General features: G+C 34.5%; 2 protein-coding genes across 3 annotated transcripts; both read right to left on the reverse strand.

Annotated features, from left to right (window-relative positions):
- Positions 1 to 222: 222 nt before the first annotated feature.
- LOC118052753 (uncharacterized) lies at positions 223 to 7,322 on the reverse strand. The gene is made up of 7 exons (XM_035063792.2): positions 6,756 to 7,322; positions 3,369 to 5,396; positions 3,212 to 3,266; positions 2,653 to 2,801; positions 2,123 to 2,209; positions 1,325 to 1,453; positions 223 to 533 (listed from the first exon to the last, which is right to left on the reverse strand). Exons 1-7 carry the CDS (start codon positions 6,822 to 6,824, stop codon positions 447 to 449), a joined length of 2,604 nt encoding a protein of 867 aa, XP_034919683.1. The 5' UTR covers positions 6,825 to 7,322; the 3' UTR covers positions 223 to 446.
- Positions 7,323 to 9,241: 1,919 nt separating this feature from the next.
- LOC118052754 (agamous-like MADS-box protein AP3) lies at positions 9,242 to 10,955 on the reverse strand. 2 transcript variants are annotated; one of them, XM_035063793.2, is made up of 7 exons: positions 10,479 to 10,950; positions 10,327 to 10,393; positions 10,169 to 10,230; positions 9,962 to 10,061; positions 9,648 to 9,689; positions 9,500 to 9,544; positions 9,242 to 9,406 (listed from the first exon to the last, which is right to left on the reverse strand). In XM_035063793.2, the coding sequence occupies exons 1-7, from the start codon at positions 10,664 to 10,666 to the stop codon at positions 9,335 to 9,337; spliced, it is 576 nt and encodes a 191-aa protein (XP_034919684.1). In that variant the 5' UTR covers positions 10,667 to 10,950; the 3' UTR covers positions 9,242 to 9,334. The 2 variants fall into 2 exon arrangements, with proteins under 2 accessions (XP_034919684.1, XP_073263869.1); XM_073407768.1 differs by lacking the exon at positions 9,500 to 9,544 and having other exon boundaries at positions 10,479 to 10,955.
- Between the last annotated feature and the right edge of the window lie 8,339 nt (positions 10,956 to 19,294).

Below are 19,294 nucleotides of genomic sequence, written 5' to 3' on the forward strand. Positions count from 1 at the left end.
TAACCTAGATTAGCAATTTTATTCCCAACAGAGAACATTATTTATTCCCGAACACCCCCGATATCTCAAGAGAACATTATTTATTCCCAACAGAGAAGTAATTGCTCAGTAACCTAGATTAGCGATTTTTCTTGTTGCATGCAAGTGAAAACTTGTTCCTTGCATCACGTGTAGCTGTTGTTTGATAGAATTCCATTGGAAAGATGGGCAGCTCATAGAGGATGATGCAAAGTTTTTAGGTAATCCCTATATAAATTTCTAATAATTAAGACATCACGCGGAAAAATCCTTTCTAACATGAGAACATTACTCCTCTTTCAAAGGCAGCTGATCTACATACAACAGATTGAACATAGCTTATCGAAAGAACCCAGAAAGCACATGGTAAAAAAATAGCACCTTCTGATGACGCTCTGAATTTCTGGTGTGATTCAAACCAGGTGCTCCTAGGTTTGGTTCTCCTGGGCTTTTCTAGCTAGATATTGCTTCATACAAGTTTGGTTTATCTCAAATATGAAAGGCATTCCCCTAATCTGCAAAATCAGAGACACCCACGAATTACTTGAGATTAGGTGTACTGTGCAAGCATAAAACTTCGAGGAATAAAACATGAAGAATATAAAGTCATTCGTGGATTAAGACACGTTTGTATTGTAGTAGCTGAAACATGTGGATGCTAGTGATGATAAGCAATTGCAACAAAATAAATTGCCTTTGTTAATGTTTAGCAGAAAACAGTATAAGGTTCTGTATAATAGTGGTAATTATGTGTGCCATGAACAAAGTGATCTTAGAGCAGTTGGCACATCAAAAAACTATAGTCCAAATTTGCAAGTGCGTATGCATAAACAGTGAGACAATTTATTCATGGCGCACATAATAGTACACAATTCATTAATTTGGAAAATCAAATAGCAAATATCTATGAGCTGCTGGGAAAAAGAGAGAGATAAAGGTTACAAGTGTGTATGCATAAACAGTGAGACTCTCGACATTACCTCTTACCTAACTGCCGTCAACACATGAATGAATTGTGTACAAGAAAGAAACTTCATTAAGATTTATGGCATATAATTCAAGACAATAAATACTCTCCCTAAAGATGGCAGTACCACAAATTTCAGACTTAGTCATGATACAGGCTTGTTTTTGTTATTGCTAAAAATTACTTGCATAAACACTGACAGGTAAAAGCAGGCACGGGAAAAGCCAACATAAGATTCAATATGTGATAAAATTGCAGAGAGCACTTGAAAGAAAATTCTACACATAAAGAACGTCTTGTTAACCATGAATGCTGAAATAAAGACCTATTGCAACAAACCTCAATCAAACAACCAGAAGAAAGGCTTAGACTCTGTCCAGGGGCTATTTCCTTGTCATTCACCGAGAGGGAGCACTTGCCAAGGTTTTTCAGATAAAAAGATCCACTTTTGTCCAAATTTATAGTAGCCTAAACAAATAAGGAAAAGTTACATGCACCTCAATTTAAGGAAGAAAGTAGGCCTTAGTGGGACTACAAGAGAAAGGTAAAAATAAGAGATGTGAAATTTAACAGGAAGAGGAAGCATAGGGTGTCTGATGGAGCCAAAACAGGCTAGATTCAAAAGGATTATTTTTTTCTTATCAGCCATTACAACTCAAGTAAACTTTACTTGAAGTCTTTTGAGCTTTTGAAGCGAGAAATGGATTACAGCAATTTAAGATCCAGAACTCCCACATGTATTCTCAAATGGCACGCAAGACAATTACAAGTTTGATTTCATGTCATTTTTCATTGCTATGGTTACAAATTTTATAAAGAGATATGCATAAATACCATCTTCAATCTCAACCTAATTTAACCCATATATAATAAACAATTCTCACTTTTCATGACTTTTAACAAGCAAATCTTCTTAATTTATCAGTTAATTAATTTAGTAAATGATGACAGTGTCTGAAAGAAAAGAAATGAATCCCTGAAGTGACAAGAAAAAGGTAAAAAAAATATGAAAATAAAGGAGTGAAAGGAATAGGGATTGAATGCTGAATTCTACAAATTTTAGGCCAAAAAAAGAAAACGAGAATAAGCCACTAACAGTACAGTTAAAATACATTAATAAACTTGGGCAAATCTCACCTGCCGTCGAGATATTATATTACGACGGCCTTCCCTTCCCAAGTCAATGTCGACAATAGCATCTTCTGTTGCTCTACCAAGTAATACCTGCATGGTCACAAAGAAAAATCACATGCACTTTAATCCTACAAACCAAACCAAGGCATGGATTTTACCATGGATTTAAGATTTATGGGCTGTCACACATTATAGTTAGCTTCAGAAATTAAGATCCATAGCAAAACAGCATCTTATTGAGGTTGAATAGTCTTTAATTTTAAATTGAATGAAAAGGAAACAATATTTCCTACTCCTAACTAATATACCATGAATATTTATCACATGAAATTACCAAACTATTTAGACAATTTGCTTCAGATACACAATTTGAATGAGCATTGTATCTGGTGTATAAATTTATAGCTCCAATTGTGGTTTCGTAGATGAGGCAACTATTTGAAAAACAACCATGGACACAAGGGATTAAAAGAATAGGATTCTTTAAAGCCAGTACCCCAACAAATTAAGCAATTAAGGAATCTTTAATATACCTCAGATTTCTTAATATAATGTTTTGAATGGCGGCCATGTATAACTGCAAATGCTCCATGACGTGCAATAGCTCTTTGCATATAAGAATGAGCACCCTGTTCCAGCCTCATGATTGCCCTCTTCGTGTCCTCATGTCGATATCTTGAGACTGCAGAGCAAAATTGGAACTTATATGCCATGCTTAGCTACAATGCACGTATACAGCACATCATTTTTTAAAGGTATGTCAACAAATTTAGTTAATAATATGAACATAAACACAAAAACATGTACCCTTAAACATGCATGCTCAAACCCACACGCAAACACAGATAATTGTGTATACAATATCTTTCAGTGATTTCAATTACAAACCCTGAGATAGAATTAAATAACTACCAATACAAGCAGCACATGCTTGTATTTTCAATGTTATGCAAATTAGAACAACATTGGGATTGTCTTAGTTTCACTCATTGTTTCATACTGATGTGATTCCCTAATAAACACTGTCTAAGTTACTGAGCTTGTTAAATGTGAGAAAAGCAATTGCTAGTTACGAAGCAGAATGTATTTTACCTTCCTCACTGCAATATAAATCCTGGTCTTCTGGATCTAAGTCCATATCAAGTATCTGATAGCAAGTGGAATTACAAAGTATATGTTCAGACAAAAGGAGAAATTGTCAAAAGAGACAGGATAATCACCATCTGTTTGAAGTTCAGTATACAGTTACCATTGCTTCAATGTCTGAAAAATATGGTACATCATCATCACTCTGGATAGATGGCTCAGCTGGATCTGATACTGAATGGTTTACTACTAGTTCTGAAGAAGCAATTTCTGAAGAGCCCACTTTCATATGTGATACTTGATGATTTTGAACTCTGTCTGGTGCATCTTCTATCTGTTTAATAGCGGACACATTTGTCTGGGGATATGTAAAGAAATCAGAAACCAAAGATGGCTTCTCTAATAAAGAATCAGCTGATTCATGACTCATATGCTTGGCCATTGGGGTTTCGGTAGTTTCTTCCTTCAGTTTAGTAGGAACAAGAGTTTCCATCTTAGCATCTGCTGAGTTAAATTGAGTTGAGCCACCAAAAGCAAAACCTGCACTCCTATGAGTGGAGTCACTGCTGGGCAACTCAAGTTTCAAACTATGATCACCTACAGGATGGACTGGACCAGGTTCTGGCATAGCCTGTAATCTTACCATCCGAGAAGATGCAAGCAATTGTCCAGGATTTTCTAGATCCCTGTGAGCGACTACTGGAACTACACTACCATTTTTATTACTTGGTAATTCCTTGGCAGATAAAGAATTTGGTTTGCCAGCATGTTGGAAACTCCTTTGCACCAAGGAGGCAACTGATCTTGGGCGCCAATCAATGGGGGGGTCTATATCATCATTGAATGGGATCTCTGTGTCCTCAGTGTTTAGCACACAGCAAATAATCCCATCTTTCACCTCAGGATGCGGATCTAGAACTGATGTAGACGAAACAAACTGGAACTCAGAATTACAACCTGCATCAACACTACAGTGAGACCCCCTATTCTCCCATAAGTTTCCAGGACAAGCACCTGAGTGACTTTCAAAACAGTCCGCTGATATTGATGCTTCTGGTTCAGTTGCATTGGGCCTGTGATTTTCGTTAGAATTATTTGGTGAATCCAACAAAATTGTATTGAGACAAGCAATGTAAGAATTGGTGCTGAAATCTTTTCCATCCATATCCACACTTGCCCCTTCCTCATCATTAGACAAATAATTGGTAAGTTCAGCCAGAAAATCTTCTGTGCTATGAGATGAATTTTGTGGCACATCACTCAGTATTTCCATTTTTAACTCTGAGTCTTTTTGGAGATCATCAAAACTTGTCGAACACGCGTTCTTAATATCACCATCATCAAGGAGTGAAAAAGCATCACCACAGTGCATATCTTTGTCACATAATCCAAGATTGTTTGGAATATCTGGCACTGAAATCCCTTCATCCATTCTCCAAATAGGCATCTCAGGAAGTGAAGAAGAGAACTCCAAATTGTGAAATGACAAACTACACTCTGGAACTGGTGAACTAAGGACATCATTTCCATCAAAGCTAGAGCACCCATGTAACAAGTCATCATCAACTGGCAGTTGTTGACTGAGTTCCTCAACCACAGTTCTGTTTTCAGTGTTAGATGGATCCTCTCCAAGTATATGGGGAATGTGATTGTATGTATTGTCATGCTCCATTGAATAATCTTCTTGCATTGTATTATGGAATTCAGTATCAAAGGCATGGGCAGTACCACTACTCACAATTTGAGGAAACACATGATTCATCATGTCCAAATTAGATTCCTGAAGTGCGAAGTGAGTTGTAACTGGATCTCCGAGCATGCATTGTCTGGATAATTGTTCATATTCATTGCCAACATAATTGTTATTATTGGGGGACTCAAGAAAACTCAACTCCATGGAATTAAATGGTTTGCTGCAAATTCTTTTACGTGGAGCATAGTAACAATGACGGACACTTTCAGTTTTCCTCTTCCCTGAAAAACATTTATTTTCTTTTGAATTTCCAGCTCTACTGAATTTTGATGGAAAAGTCAATGCAGAACACTCAAACTCAGTCATGTGAAAAGCAGCCTCTGAAGAAACAACTGGATCATAAAGGAGAGAATACCAGCGATCTCGTATTTCTCGAACAGTGAATTTTCGAGAAAATTGTACTGCTCCTTTTGCCAGTGATTCCAAGGAAGCACCAGCCTGCAAAACATAAAAAAAGAAACAAAAATAAATAGGGACTCCCAAAACAATCACACTGAACAAAAGTCAGAAAGCTTTAACAATTGATATTTAATTAGACAATGGTAGCAAACCAAAGATCCAACCCCACAACAACAACAAAAAAAGATAAGATAAGAAGCTGCACCAAGCACCAATTGACAAGGTTTTTTTATAAGCTTCAGTCTTAAGAAGCATAAAAAAGAGGTACAACTACTAAAACCCATTTGCTGCTACTTTTAAACAGTCTATAAACACACATATATTCAAAAAGCTTAATAAAGAGAGCAATAAGAACAATGGTTCTAACAGATGAAGAAAAAAAAATTTCACTGTCAATAACTATATTGTCAAAGCTGCAAGCAAAAAGAGTTAACGGTAAAATTCCTATGGATGCAATAGGAACAATACTTCACTCACAAATGCACCGGTTCACAGAGACATCCTAGCCAACAACCACAACTTAAATTTTCATGGTTTCAACTTAGTGTTCAATGTTTTCCTCATGTATCACACCTTGCCATGTCCATGGCTGTCATCCCTCTTTTTCTTACTGCCATGCACTAGTAAAAGCATATAGACAACAGTCAGAATAAAAGAATGCAAGATCTCTCTTTCACAGACACGTGAAATTTCTCTTCTTGAAATACTTATGCAAGGTCATGCCAGCGAATTAGAAAAATAATTGGTGTAGATGATACATCTCACCACCAATGTTTTCTCCTGTCCGCAGTGCAACCACCAGCACCACTAAATCCCCCCTTTTGCACTGGCTCATGAAGAAATTTCCTATTTTAAATTCCTTGTGAAAATGAAGCATTACAAATATCCCTCCTGGCTTATACCTTACATATTCAATATCTCAATGCCTCTGATAACAGCTATCATATGATTGCCGAAGCCACATAGAATCTCACAAGCACCAAAACAGAACCGGACCCTCATCGTTTACCATTAACAAAATCGAAACTCACCAAACTACGCTATCATAGCATAAAAAAATTAACCATTCTTTTTCACATGTTAAGAACACTATTTATTTCCGAGTTCGAATTCAGATTTTCTTCGATATTGGCCATTTAACATGTTGAAAATCCTGCCCTAATTAAAACATCAAATACAGCAATAATTATGTCCTCAAAATCCATGCTACAAGAAAAGATAGAAACAGAATAATCTTTGTTTCAAGAAATTCATGCTTGAAAACAAGAAAAACCCACCATTACAGAATAACAATAAAAAATAAAAATAATTAGTGTAAAAAGATGGGTTTTATTCACTTTTTTTTTAATTGACAAAGAATTGGTGAAATAATAATAATGATGAAAAAAAGATTTTTACCTCAATAGAGTTTTTTAACAAAACGTCATCCTCTGGAATCCAGGGAGAGACAGGGCCGAGAGCTCCCATGCCTAAAAAATAAACATGCAAGAGAAGCAGCTGGAGGCTTTTCTTTTAAAGAAACGTGGGCAGTGAAGGGAGTCTGGTTCTTGCTGGTGCGTCGGCTCTCTCAGGTGACCGGAGATTTCATGAAAAAAGCTATGGAAGTAAATTCGGGGAAGGGCACGTGTGCCAACTACTGCTTTCTCAGGTGACGGGGAACTGGGAAACTTTGCTAATTGTCTGTCGCGGGCAGAAAGAGTGTTCCTGGGGGTTTGACCTTTTGACTAAAAAGAGGAACTCTTGAGAATTACGTGAATTTGACGAAACTACCCTTGAAGAGAATTGAGAAGAGCCACCGCTTTGGTTATCTCCACCGCTTACTCTATCGGTGATGGTGACCTGTCGCCGCGAACGGCTGTTGTCCGTCTCGAGATGGAAAATTAGATAAAGTTAATTGGTTGGGGAGGCGGCGAGTCGGGTTTTTAAGCTTCCTTTTCAGAGCCGAAATTGAATTACCTTTTTGTTGTCTCGCACTAAATGGGGGTAGTTGTGTCTAAGCGAATTACCGGGTGTGGGGCAGAAAGATTTTGCTGCTAGGCTGTGAAAATAACGGCTTTTGATTTATTTTTTCTTGTTTTTTTATTTCGTGATTAGAAGGAAATTGAATTTCTCTTGTATTCCGAGACACTTAAGGAATATTTAATGGAAAATATAATCTTATTCTCGAAAAAAAGAAAGGAAGCGTGACTGTCTTACTTTTTTCCAAAAAATCTCTTTCAGTCCAGAAATATTATCCTATTGAAAATAGAATAGAATCTATCTCAATTTTATCTTTCTGGCTGAAAATCAATTGAACTTGTACATTAAAAACCACTTAGCCCTCAGTAAAATCTAAAATGGACAGTGCATTAATGCTAAGATCAAGTTTTTTTCTTTTCCTCTTGGGGCCAATTGTCTACTTGGATTGGAACAAGTCTCGGATGGCATCGAAGGAATAAACTTTTTTTTCCTCGGCATTAGACAGAGAATCTGATCGAGATGTCGCCTGGGATGGCATTGAGGGATTTATTCTTATCGTTCTGGAATGATGGGTAGGTAAGGCTGGCCTTAATTGGAAAGGAAGTGCAAGTGTCGCAAGTAAAGAACAAGGAACGTCGAGGAAATTGTCAACATGTGTTACTACTTGTGCTCAAATCTTCCGATCAATTTCTTTATTGATTATTTGACGATGATTAGGTAATGGTCGGATAACTGGTTGGTTCTTACAGAAACTTGTAAATGCTGACAATTATCATTGTAAGGGTGTCCATTCCAATTTCCAAGGATGTTCTAAATAATTTCCTGAGTACTTTCTAATTTTTTAAGTTTTTTTTTTAAAAATAAATATTAAATTCATGTTTTTTATATGTTTTTTTTCTTTGTATGAATGTGCTAATATTAAAAAAATTATTTCAATATATTTTTAATTAAAAATTTAATTTTAAATTTGATACCTTTTTCTGTACCAGAAGCCAAACAGAGTCTTGAAACTATGCCGCAGACTCTGTGAAAAAGAATTTTTCCCTTTTTAAAAAGGATTACATATCACACGGTGATTCTATCAATTGGACAGAAATGGTTCCATGGATGTCAAGTGGCGATGAAAAAAATAGAAACATCAAGCATGCGTGCCTGTTCAAGTTTAGATGATGGGCATCCTTTTTTAAAATTATTGATGCCCAAGAATTCATCAATGCAAGAGCAAACTGAGCAGCTGAATTGCGTACAACAATAAGAGATTTAACAAAATCCTCATTGGTAGTAAAATAGGAAGATAAAAGCACCTATAGTTTGCAAAACTCTTGAGTAAATTTGTTATGCTTCGTGCATCATTTGGTTGCAAGAATTTTAGAAATGTAACGGACGACTTGATAAGACCTTATTCTAGTTCCTGTTTGTAGTTTTTTTTAAAATAATTTAGTCCATATATTTGTTTTTATCTACATGTTTACTCTTAATTTTGTAATGGTTCATTACATGCAGTGCACGGATATTTCTGCTGATGAACATCATGTATCATCGAGCAATTTTCGTTAAGGTTAAATCAACAAAGGAAATGAAGAATGCAGAATACATGATGCAATTTCAGCAGCTGAGTGGGATGCCACTAACTTGCTAAATTGATCAGGCCAGATACATGTAGTGCACGAATATTTCAGCTGATGAACAACATATATCATCAAGCAACGAGTAGGAACTTGAAATATTTTTGTGAAAAACTGAAAATCAGGAATCATTAGACTAATAATTAGTGAAGAGAAGGCGTCCGCAGCATATCAGTTGTCAAGATGGAAGCAGTCCGGGATAATACAAGTTCATTCTACAGATACTTGAAAGCAAAGCCATTCAGCTGATTGGTAACAGTCAATACATGGATAATTGAGCAACTTGGATGTAGCCTCAAGCAAGGGGTAAGTTGTGAGAGATGGCCCTGTTTCCCTGGGAAGATTAGGCTGGTGGGGTTGCGATCGCATAGCAAATATGCAAGGACCTTCATTTCAAAATCCCATAACAGAATTGTAGTCCCCTCCATTGTCACCCAAGCCGTATGGATCTTGATCCATTGCTTCCTTCATAACAAAAAGTGAAACATTTGCTTCAAGGTTTTCCGTTAATAATATAATCTCTACTACCTGTCTAGCTCGTTGGAGCTCCATACTTACTAGTTCCATTTGAAGTTTTCTGTTGATTTGCTCCACATTCCTCGCCTTTAACGGAACAATAAGAAGAAATGGATTCTAATGACTCAAATATCCAAGACAAAAGGACATCAAAGAAGATGTACAGAACTAAATGATCAAACAGGAATACCTTTTTCTTGGAAGTTTCAATCTGATTAGTAAGCACACGATCCTGTCACCAGAAGACAGTATTATAGTGGTTGAGTTGAAGTTTTCAGTTGATTTGCTCCAAATTAAAGTAACAAAAGAACTGTCCAGACAAATTCTTGCTGAAACATTTATAGCTGAAGAATCCATAGTTCAAGAGCAAAACGTAGAAGTTGAAATACATGTCAATAGACCAGAATTGTTGTTTATATCCATTCTTGTGACAGTTTGATCTGTCCAGCAAATTTTCCTAGTTTAGAACCCTAAGAATGCTGTGAGCTGGGCCGAATATCTTACCGCACGGTCATGAATAACCCTCCAAGCACTTTCCATATCGCTCTCAAGACTCTGCAGATCCTGAAAGCTCAAATCATTCAAACACTGACCCATCCTCTGTCTGTAAAGTATAATCACGACAACATAAAAATTTTTTAGCAAAAAACAGAACAGATACCACCTATGAATAACGATCATATGGACCACAAATTTCAGGCATTTTATCACCTCATCTCCCTCCTGATTTTCATGTTCACCTCTTTCAGTTTTTCCAAGTTCTCTTTCATTATCTGAGCACACAAGCTTTATACCATTACAGAGAAACCCAGAGGGACTTGACTTAGCACGCACAAAAAAGATAATAGAAATTAGATATAATTAAACACCTCATAGTGGGAGCTCCAAAGATCTATTCCCTTAGTCTGCTGATACTGATCAAATATCCTCTTCGTTCTGGCCATGAAAAATAAAATCAAAATATACAAAAGGAAGAAGGGTTTGACAGGAAAAGAAAACGAGGGAGAGAAATGGGACATACGTAGTGGAGGGGCTAGTGTAGTCGTGGACCTTGTCAGTGCAAGAAACCATGACAAGAGAGACCTCGGCATCACAAAGAACAGTGAGCTCATGAGCTTTCTTGAAGAGACCATTTCGTCTTTTGGAGTAAGTAACTTGCCTGTTAGTCGAGTTCTCAATCTTCTTGATCTGGATCTTCCCTCTTGCCATATTACTATAACTTCTTTCTCTACTTGATGACCCCCTCCTCTCTTTAAGCTCCGCTATTCCTTCAAACTGATAGCTGGCTAGCTCCTTTGAATTTAATTCTGAATCTTTCTTTTCTTAATGATATAAAGAGAAGAATATTAGAGATGGAAGAGAGGTGAGGGGAGAGGAGCAGGTTTGTTATAAATCCATCCATGTAGGTTAAAATGAAAAGAATTGCCAAATTTGTGTAAGGTTTTGCTGGGATTGATAAAGCATGGTGATGTTATTTCCAAATGTATGATAGGAACCGAGTTCTGATGCAGGGGGACCATTGCTTTCCTCGCTCAGACTGACTAAGAGGATGTGTTGTTTTCATGTTTTAAAAATATTTTAAAATAAATTAAAATTTTTTATTTTTTATTTTAAATTAATATTATTTTATTATTTTTTGATATTTTAATATACTAATATTTAAAAAAAATTAAAAATTAAAAATATATTATTTTAATATATTTTTAAATAAAAAATATTTTAAAAAATAATTGTAATTACATTTTTAAACAATGATGGTAGATACAGTACTGTCTCCACTCCTATTTAAAATTGATTGATTTGATTTGATGCTGAAATAAATCTCCAGTAATCAGGGGAGAATAATTTTATACATCTAGAAATCAGAACAGAGGAGCAAGTGTTGGGGTCTAATTTCCTACTTCTTCCAATTTCCATGTAATAAATTCAGTGAATGAAATTGTAATAATAATTATTTTTTAATGTTTTTTTTTATTTGAAAATATTTTTAAATTTTATTTATGATATTAATGTATCAAAAAAATTAAAAAATGCTAAAAAAAATTAAAAAAATAACAAAATCAGTTCTTGAAAAAAAAAACAAACACCAGCAGGAAGTACAAGCATACCGATGCTAGCTCTAAACCAGATACAAGTTGAATGCATTAGCCATTTGGAAATAGATAAATAAATCTATATGGAACTGAACAATTTTTAGTCTGAACTCGTTTTCTAAAGTTTTTTAAATTATTTTTTACTTAAAAAATATCAAATTAACTTTTTTTTTAATGCACTAATCTCAAAAATAAAAAAAAAATCAATATATTATCAATTGAAAAATTCTTTTGAAAACTTTCATACAATTTGAATGGAAAAAAATGTTATAATCATCTTGTAAATTCTTGAAGAAAAAATTTAAGATCAATTCCTATCCTTCGTTTACTACTTGTTTTAATCACACAAAGCTGCCCAGACGAGGCATTGATCAAATGATTAACTCGGGATAATTCACCCAAACCCGTGATATGAGCTGTGAACAGGATATGGGCTGGGTCAAGTCTTCCAACTTTTCTTCAATTGTCATCAATATACAGATAGGTATCTCAAATGACCCAGTCTAATAGATTGCTTACAAGCCTAAAACATCATTTAACAAGGCCTAAATAGCTTAAATTCTAGGCCCAATGAGATTTCATAGCTATAAGGTCTAAGTTATAACTTAAAAGGGTGGGCTAATGTAAAACCGAGGCCCACAACTTTTATTTTTTGCCTATCAGGTTAAGGCTTTAGTTTCCCTGCATCAAAACGTAACCAGGAGGACCCTCCTCCTCCTCCATCTGTCAGAAGGATCCGAAATTTAAGCGGGGTATCGGACCCGTGTACCGTATCGACTCGGGTACTTCCGGGTGAGATGCAGAGTCCCAGTGACAGAGGTTAATAAATAGCTTGCCATGACCATGGAGATGACCTCTGGTTTTGATTGATGAGATTTGAGAACGAAAGGCCGAGCTCCTACAAACAGGTCTTCTTAGGGTTGTCAAAAGTGGGGCAGTAGGAACGAGACAGGAAGTCCCGTAACCTTTGTTGAGACATTTGGTCAATCTAACGGCCATTACACCAATAATATGCTTAAAGGGTGACCTACACTCTACAAATTTCAGTCTATTGACAACTATTACTTCATCATGTCTTTCACATGCAAGGCCAGACGGACCCCTCTCTATGTCCCAATCGGACCCACGCTACGATGGGGATCGTGTATATCGAAGCCCTCCTGTGTACCAAAAATCTTCGTGGCCCAACAGTGGCTACGTATTTTGTGACGTGGGAGCTTACTTTTCTTCTAATGGCAGGGGGGCAGAGGAAAATAGGTTGTCCAATTTAACATACAATTGAAACTATAATCTAAGATCTGATAAAATGACACGCCGAGCAGTTGATGGATTAATTTCGCCAGACAAAAGGAAGAGAAAGTCGAAGCAATGTGGTTGGTTTCTTTACAGAGATTCACCTAATATATGCTCAAATAGTCTCCCTCCCTGCTGTATGGGGCAAGTGAGGACGGGTGGGGTAGGATTAGGGTTCTTGACTCGTCTCCAAAGTGACAATATCTGCTGGCTAGCTTTGGTAAATAAGAGCGAGGGAGGAACCTTAGTGACATAAAGGCACCAATATTTGTACTGCCATGTCTACTAGGACAAAAGAACCTCTCGTAAGTGCAGCTCAAAAGCTTATTTAAGTCCATAGACGTCGAAAGCACCACAGAGTATTTCAAAGGCTTTGCTGGTGGGACCTTGAGATTCCTCGAACACCTTGTTAGCAAGATTTGTAGTTACGTTTTAATACTCGGATCTAAAGGCAGACGTACAAGTGGCATATTGATTCAAATTACGTGTTTCTCCGAACATGTCTCCAAAGGGACGCGTTTTTTGCTTTTGCAAAGGTTACATATAAATTTCACTACGGAGCGCGCGCGTGTTTTTGTTTTTCAAGTACTTGGCCTTCGAAGTTTGAATCGAGTGCTTCTTGGCCTTCACTTTTCCTCGAGGAACAATAAGACTTCGAGGCCCTGGTAAGTTCCTGTTGTCCAGTACTACATACACACAGTAGCGTGTAGTAAGCACGGGTAACTTTTATTTGTATATGTTTTTTAAACATGAACTTGACTAGAAAAAAATTAAAATTAATGGGTTTTTTTAATGTTTTTTTTAATAATTTAAATATGCTGATAAATATATGTTAGTATATTTTCAAGTGGAATATTTTTTTAAAAATACTCTATCTCATGATAGCAACCGCACACAAAACAATATAACATGTTTTCTCAACCAATTATAATCTTTGATTTGCCTTAAAATAATAATAAAAAATTAAATTAAAATATTTTCAAAAAAAATCAAGGTACTTAAAAATTCTAGCAAACATGCACGAAACACCACTATGTTGTCTTTATTGTATGTAAAATAGCGAAGAAATGAACCTGATGTGATGACGCCCCTGATCTAAATCTTTGCAGAAGCTCAGCCTTACGATATGACTGGTTTCCATACCACATGTTTTATGTGTTTATTAATACGATATTGTTTTTTTTTTTATTAATGTCTTTTAATCAAAAATACATTATAATTAATTTCTTTTTTATTCAAGCTTGTTAAAAATGTCATAAAACATTTTAAAAAAATATAAATTTGATATATTTTTAAATAAAAAAAAATTAAAAAGAACTACATTACCAAACATAAGTAGTAACACGTGCTTGGATCGTTTTAAGTCATTCACCTTCGATCATTTCCCTTTAGAACGCGGCAAAGCTTTCGCAATGACAAGAAAGCAGCAAGCATCATTTTGACATATGACCTTTCAAATCTGTCTTGATTACCAAGTGGACGTGTTCTTCGAAAATATCATTATGGGTTCCAATTGTTCTAAATCACAACGCTCCAAACCAAAAACTAAAAATACTTTCCTCCGAAATTTAAAAATATTTTACGTGCGACAACGTTGTATATATGCTTTATGGCATGCAAGCCATCTTAATTTCAGTGAAAACAACAATTATCTTTATAAAATAATATCTCAATCCATGTCAATTCAATTATTTGATTCCTTAATTAACGCAATTATTGAACAACCTTAATCCACTTTTAATGATTTACAATCCGCTTTAACCTTTAGATTTGATTTTGTTATTTTAATGAATTCATTAATCTCACATAGGATTCATGAAATTTATAGTAATAACAATAATAATAATAAAAAGAATGGCAAAGCTTATATTTCTTGAGCTCAACCTTGTCTTGGGTGCTTCTTTTAACCTAGGCAAACAATAGAAAACTTTAAGTTTCCCAATTCGTATTTTTTTAGTTAAACTCTTTTTTTTTAAAAAAAATAAGTAAATAAAAACTTGTATTGCAAATTGTTATGAATCCATTGGATCAAATTAGTTATACTCCAGTTCAAGAGATTACACTAGTTTTAAAAAACAAATGTGGATAACAATTCTAATATACTAATTAAATAAAATTAAATTGTATTATAGGAAATACAATTATATAGCAAATTATGTTACCTTGTATGATTTTGATTATGTGGAGGGGGTTGCATTGTTAATGTTATATACAACCCTAAATTTTATAAATAAAGAAGATGATTAGTACAATTGTTTAAGCCTTCTAAAAACTTATTATATCTCAATTTGTCATCAGAGCTTTATACAAACCTATTCTTTATGGATCCTAATCAAAACACCAAATCTGCACTTGATTATGCTGCTGACAAGTCTATAATGTCATTATGCTCCGCTGATCTTCAATTAGTCATTTATTCTTATTCTTCAATCATATAAAAGACTTAATTACTAGCCTCTTCATCAAAGCTAAATCACTTACTTATACTGAGTTGCATAACAATCTAACCACCCATGAATATCTTCATAAAAGTTCTCTTGTGACTAACACATTTCAGCCCCTCTGGTGCCTACCCTATCTAACAGCTCTTTGGTCTTTTTTGCTTAGCGTCGATCCTATTAGTTTCATGGCCAATCAACAGGTGGTTTTGGAAACTCTTCTCAATATTGTTTTATAGGCAGTTTTCAAGGTGGATGAAGGCACAACAACCGTAACAATTGCAACAATAATTCTCGTGGAAACAATGACAATTACAACAATAATTACATTGATAATTCTCATCAGAATGGGCAGCATGGTAATCATTTTTCCTACAGTAATCAGTGGTTTAATAATCGCCAAACCAAATATCAGTTATGTTATGGTTTGGGACATTATGCTCCACAGTCTCCACAATTTATGAATTACTAAGTGACCATAAATGCTAACTTAGCATTCCATAATCATTATAGCACTACATCAGCTAATTGGTTTCCTAACATGGGTGTTAATTAATATGTCACACATGATTTTATGAATATGACAAATTCAGAATCGTATTTGGGCATTGGTCAGCTATATGTTGGCGATGGTAAGGGACTTAGTATATCAAATGTTGCTCACTTTATAATCCGCACACCAAAACATACATTTACCGTGTCAAATATTCTACATCTTTCCCATATTAAAAAACCTTTATTATTTGTTCATAAATTGTATGTTGAAAATAATGGCTTTTTTGAATTTCACTCATTTGTGTTTTATGTCAGGGATCTACTAACCAATAAAGTGTTTCTTTATAGTCAGAGTATGGATGAATTTATGATATCTCCAAATCTTCTACAACGTCTTTACCTTAGGCATTATTATATACTAGTCTGTCTACCTCTGATGATGTTTGACGTTGTCATCTTGGACATCTTAATCCATGTATTTTTAAGTCTATTAATGTCAAATAAAAAGGTGTCTTATACTTTAAAAAAATCTGATTTTAATTATCAAGCATATCCTTTGGAAAAATCTTATTGTTTGTCTTTAGAGCCTACAACTCACAAAACCTATGTTCTATATAAATTGTTATTGAGTGATATTTAAGGACCCTTCCCTATGTTTTTTTCTGACTGTTTTTTCTACTTTGTTATTTTTATGGATGTACTAATACATTTGGTTCTTTTCTCTGGTTACTAAATCTAATGTCTTGGTGTGTTTCAATGATTTCAAGCTCATATTGAATGTCAATTCTATAAAAAAAAATAATTTGCTTCAAACTTATTAGGGCAAAAAGTGTAAGAAATTATATATTTATTTTTAAAAAAATTGGCATTCACCGTCGCTTAATTCGTCCCCATACTCATTAAGGGTGTGTTTGGTGTTGTGGTTGCTGTTGTGGTTATATTTTTTAAAAAAATTATTTTATAAAAAGTACTTTTAGTTGAGGTTGGATTGGAAAAATAGGTGTTTGGTTGAAAATGAGGTTGAACAAAAAATAGTTTAATGTGTTTGGTTAAGAATAGTTTTTGAAATTAAGGTTATAAAATAATTTTAAAAAATATATATTAATATTAATGGTTTTTAATTTAAATATTATAGATTTAACTATTGTTATTGCATCATGAAATAAATAATAATTTATATAGAATATTTTTTATTATTCCATGAAACCATCTATAATTCCATTACGTATAAAATACATCCGACAAGAACTTACAGTTTTCATAATTTTTTGAGCGTGTAATAAAACTAGATAAAATATTATTATGTATAAATTGTTATTACAGTGCAAGTGAATTTAATTCACTCTATACTAGTTTTTTGGGAAAAAAAAATATTATTCACGTCACATTGCAAGTGAATTTAATTCACTCTAAACAATTTTTTTTAAAAAAAAAAATGTTAAAAAAATTAACAAACTGAAGAGAAAAAAAAAATAAAACTAAAATTGTTCACACAAACAGTGTAAGTGAATTGCACTGTTCATTGTTTTTAAATGAACAGTGCAATTCTCTTGCAGTGTTCACATGAATAGTGTATCAATGTACATTGTTCATTGAACAGTGCAATTAGCATAAACAGTGCAAGAAAAGCAAGAATTCCTTGCCTTTCTTTAGCTGCGTTACCAACGCAAAGAACATGTGGGACCCATGAATAGTAAATCACTTTTTTTTTTCATTACCAAACGGTTGCAAACTGCATTGTAATTAAAACGCAGTCACAACCGCGTAAACAAATGGCCTCTAAGAGAATAACACCATTGAACATCTCCATAAGCACATTGTTGAAATGGTTTCACACTTCTTGGTCAATGTCACACTCCATTAAAATATAGGGGTTATGCTTTTGAAACTCTTGTCTATTTAATTAATTGCATGTCCCCTTTTATTTTAAATGACAAATATCTTTTTGAATGTTTGTTTCAGTATATTCCTTATTACAATTTTTTTTGTATTTTTGGTTGTTTTTGTTTTTCTTTTCTTTGCCCTTATAATACTCGTAAATTAGATTTTCGCTCTACTCTTGATGTCTTTCTTAGTTATAGCTCTTCGTATTTAAGTTATCATTGTCTTAATCTGTCATCCAATCGAGTTTATATTGCTAGACATGTTAAATTTTATGAACACTTTTTTTCATTTGTGATTGTTGAACAAATGCAACAACTGGCTCTATAATTGCCCATCACATACCCTCTGTGCATTCCCCATAATATATCGCTACATCTCCTACTGTTTTAATGCAGCTGCCTTTATTAGCCATTCATGACACTCATTCAGTATGTTTTAGTCCTATTGATATATCTACACTTGTTATTTCTTTTAATGCTAAGTGTGCATATCTGTTTTGGTTTCTTATGTTGCATGTAACTCTCTTATTTTGCTGGACACCTCACGGTCTGTGTCCTAATTTTTGTTAGAATCAAACACCTCCTCTTAATCCCTTGTTGTGTTAAGTTCCCTATAATTTCTACCCACTTTAGTGTCCTCCTCTTCATTATCCATTATTGGCATGTCACCGCCTCAACTGAACTTGGTGGTTGATCTTTTAAAAATTTTATCTTCCATCAACCTCATGCTCTGTTGTCCCATGTTAGCATCTCATGATTCTTCACCTAGGATAACATAAAATAACTCACCTTATTGTCTTCTTTTATTCTTGTTTAGCTTTTCATCCTGATCATGAGCCTCTCACATTTAAGAAAGCAAACATGTATGTTGTTTAACATCATACCATGCAAAAGGAACTCGATGCTCTTCATTCAATGGTACGTGGTTTTTAGTACCCCTCACCCTTCTATAAATGTTATTAGTATTTGTTAGGTTTACAAAATTAAAAAGGTTGTTGATGGTAGTGTTGAGCGCTATAAAATGTGTTTGGTTGCTAGAAGATTCACTAAGCAAAAATGTGTTGATTATTTAGAAACATTTAGTCATGTGGTTAAATTGGCTTCGGTTCACCTGGTATTTGTTGTTGTTGTTGTTTATCGTCGTTGGAAGATAAATCAACTTGATGTTTCATAATACATTTTTTTAATGGGATACCTCAAGAAGAGGTTTACATAGATGAACCTCTTGAATTTACTCATCCTACTCTGGTCTCTCATGTGTGTCATTTGTATAAGTCTCTATATAGTTTGAAACATGTTCCCTAGGCTTGGTATAATCATTTGAGTGATTATATGTTATCCTTTGGCTTTTGTGCTTCTAAGGTTGGTATGTCATTATTTATCATATATATGGCTGGTGATGTTGTCTATTTGCTTGTATATGGTGACAATATTTTGCTTACATATAGCAACTCGGCTATAATAGCCAAACTACTTTTGAAACTGAGCTAAGAGTTCAAGCTTTGGGATCTCAGCTCCATCCATTATTTCTTGGGCATTACGGTTAAATCCACATCCATGAGACTTATGCTCACTCAACACCAATATGCTCTCAATATTCTTCACAAAGTAGACATGACGTCCCTTAAGCCTATT

The sequence above is a fragment of the Populus alba genome, chromosome 2 (genome assembly GCF_005239225.2).
Source record: "Populus alba chromosome 2, ASM523922v2, whole genome shotgun sequence".
Classification (NCBI taxonomy): domain Eukaryota; kingdom Viridiplantae; phylum Streptophyta; class Magnoliopsida; order Malpighiales; family Salicaceae; genus Populus; species Populus alba.

Coding starts and splice junctions, on each gene's coding strand:
- LOC118052753 (XM_035063792.2), bottom strand. CDS start 6,824: ATGGGAGCTCTCGGCCCTGTCTCTCCCTGGATTCCAGAGGATGACGTT. Junction 3,267..3,368: donor TTTCAGACATTGAAGCAATG/GTAACTGTATAC, acceptor ACTTGCTATCAG/ATACTTGATATGGACTTAGA. Junction 534..1,324: donor CTTCTGGTTGTTTGATTGAG/GTTTGTTGCAAT, acceptor CTGATTTTGCAG/ATTAGGGGAATGCCTTTCAT.
- LOC118052754 (XM_035063793.2), bottom strand. CDS start 10,666: ATGGCAAGAGGGAAGATCCAGATCAAGAAGATTGAGAACTCGACTAAC. Junction 10,231..10,326: donor TTTGGAGCTCCCACTATGAG/GTGTTTAATTAT, acceptor TTGTGTGCTCAG/ATAATGAAAGAGAACTTGGA. Junction 10,062..10,168: donor AAAATCAGGAGGGAGATGAG/GTGATAAAATGC, acceptor TATACTTTACAG/ACAGAGGATGGGTCAGTGTT.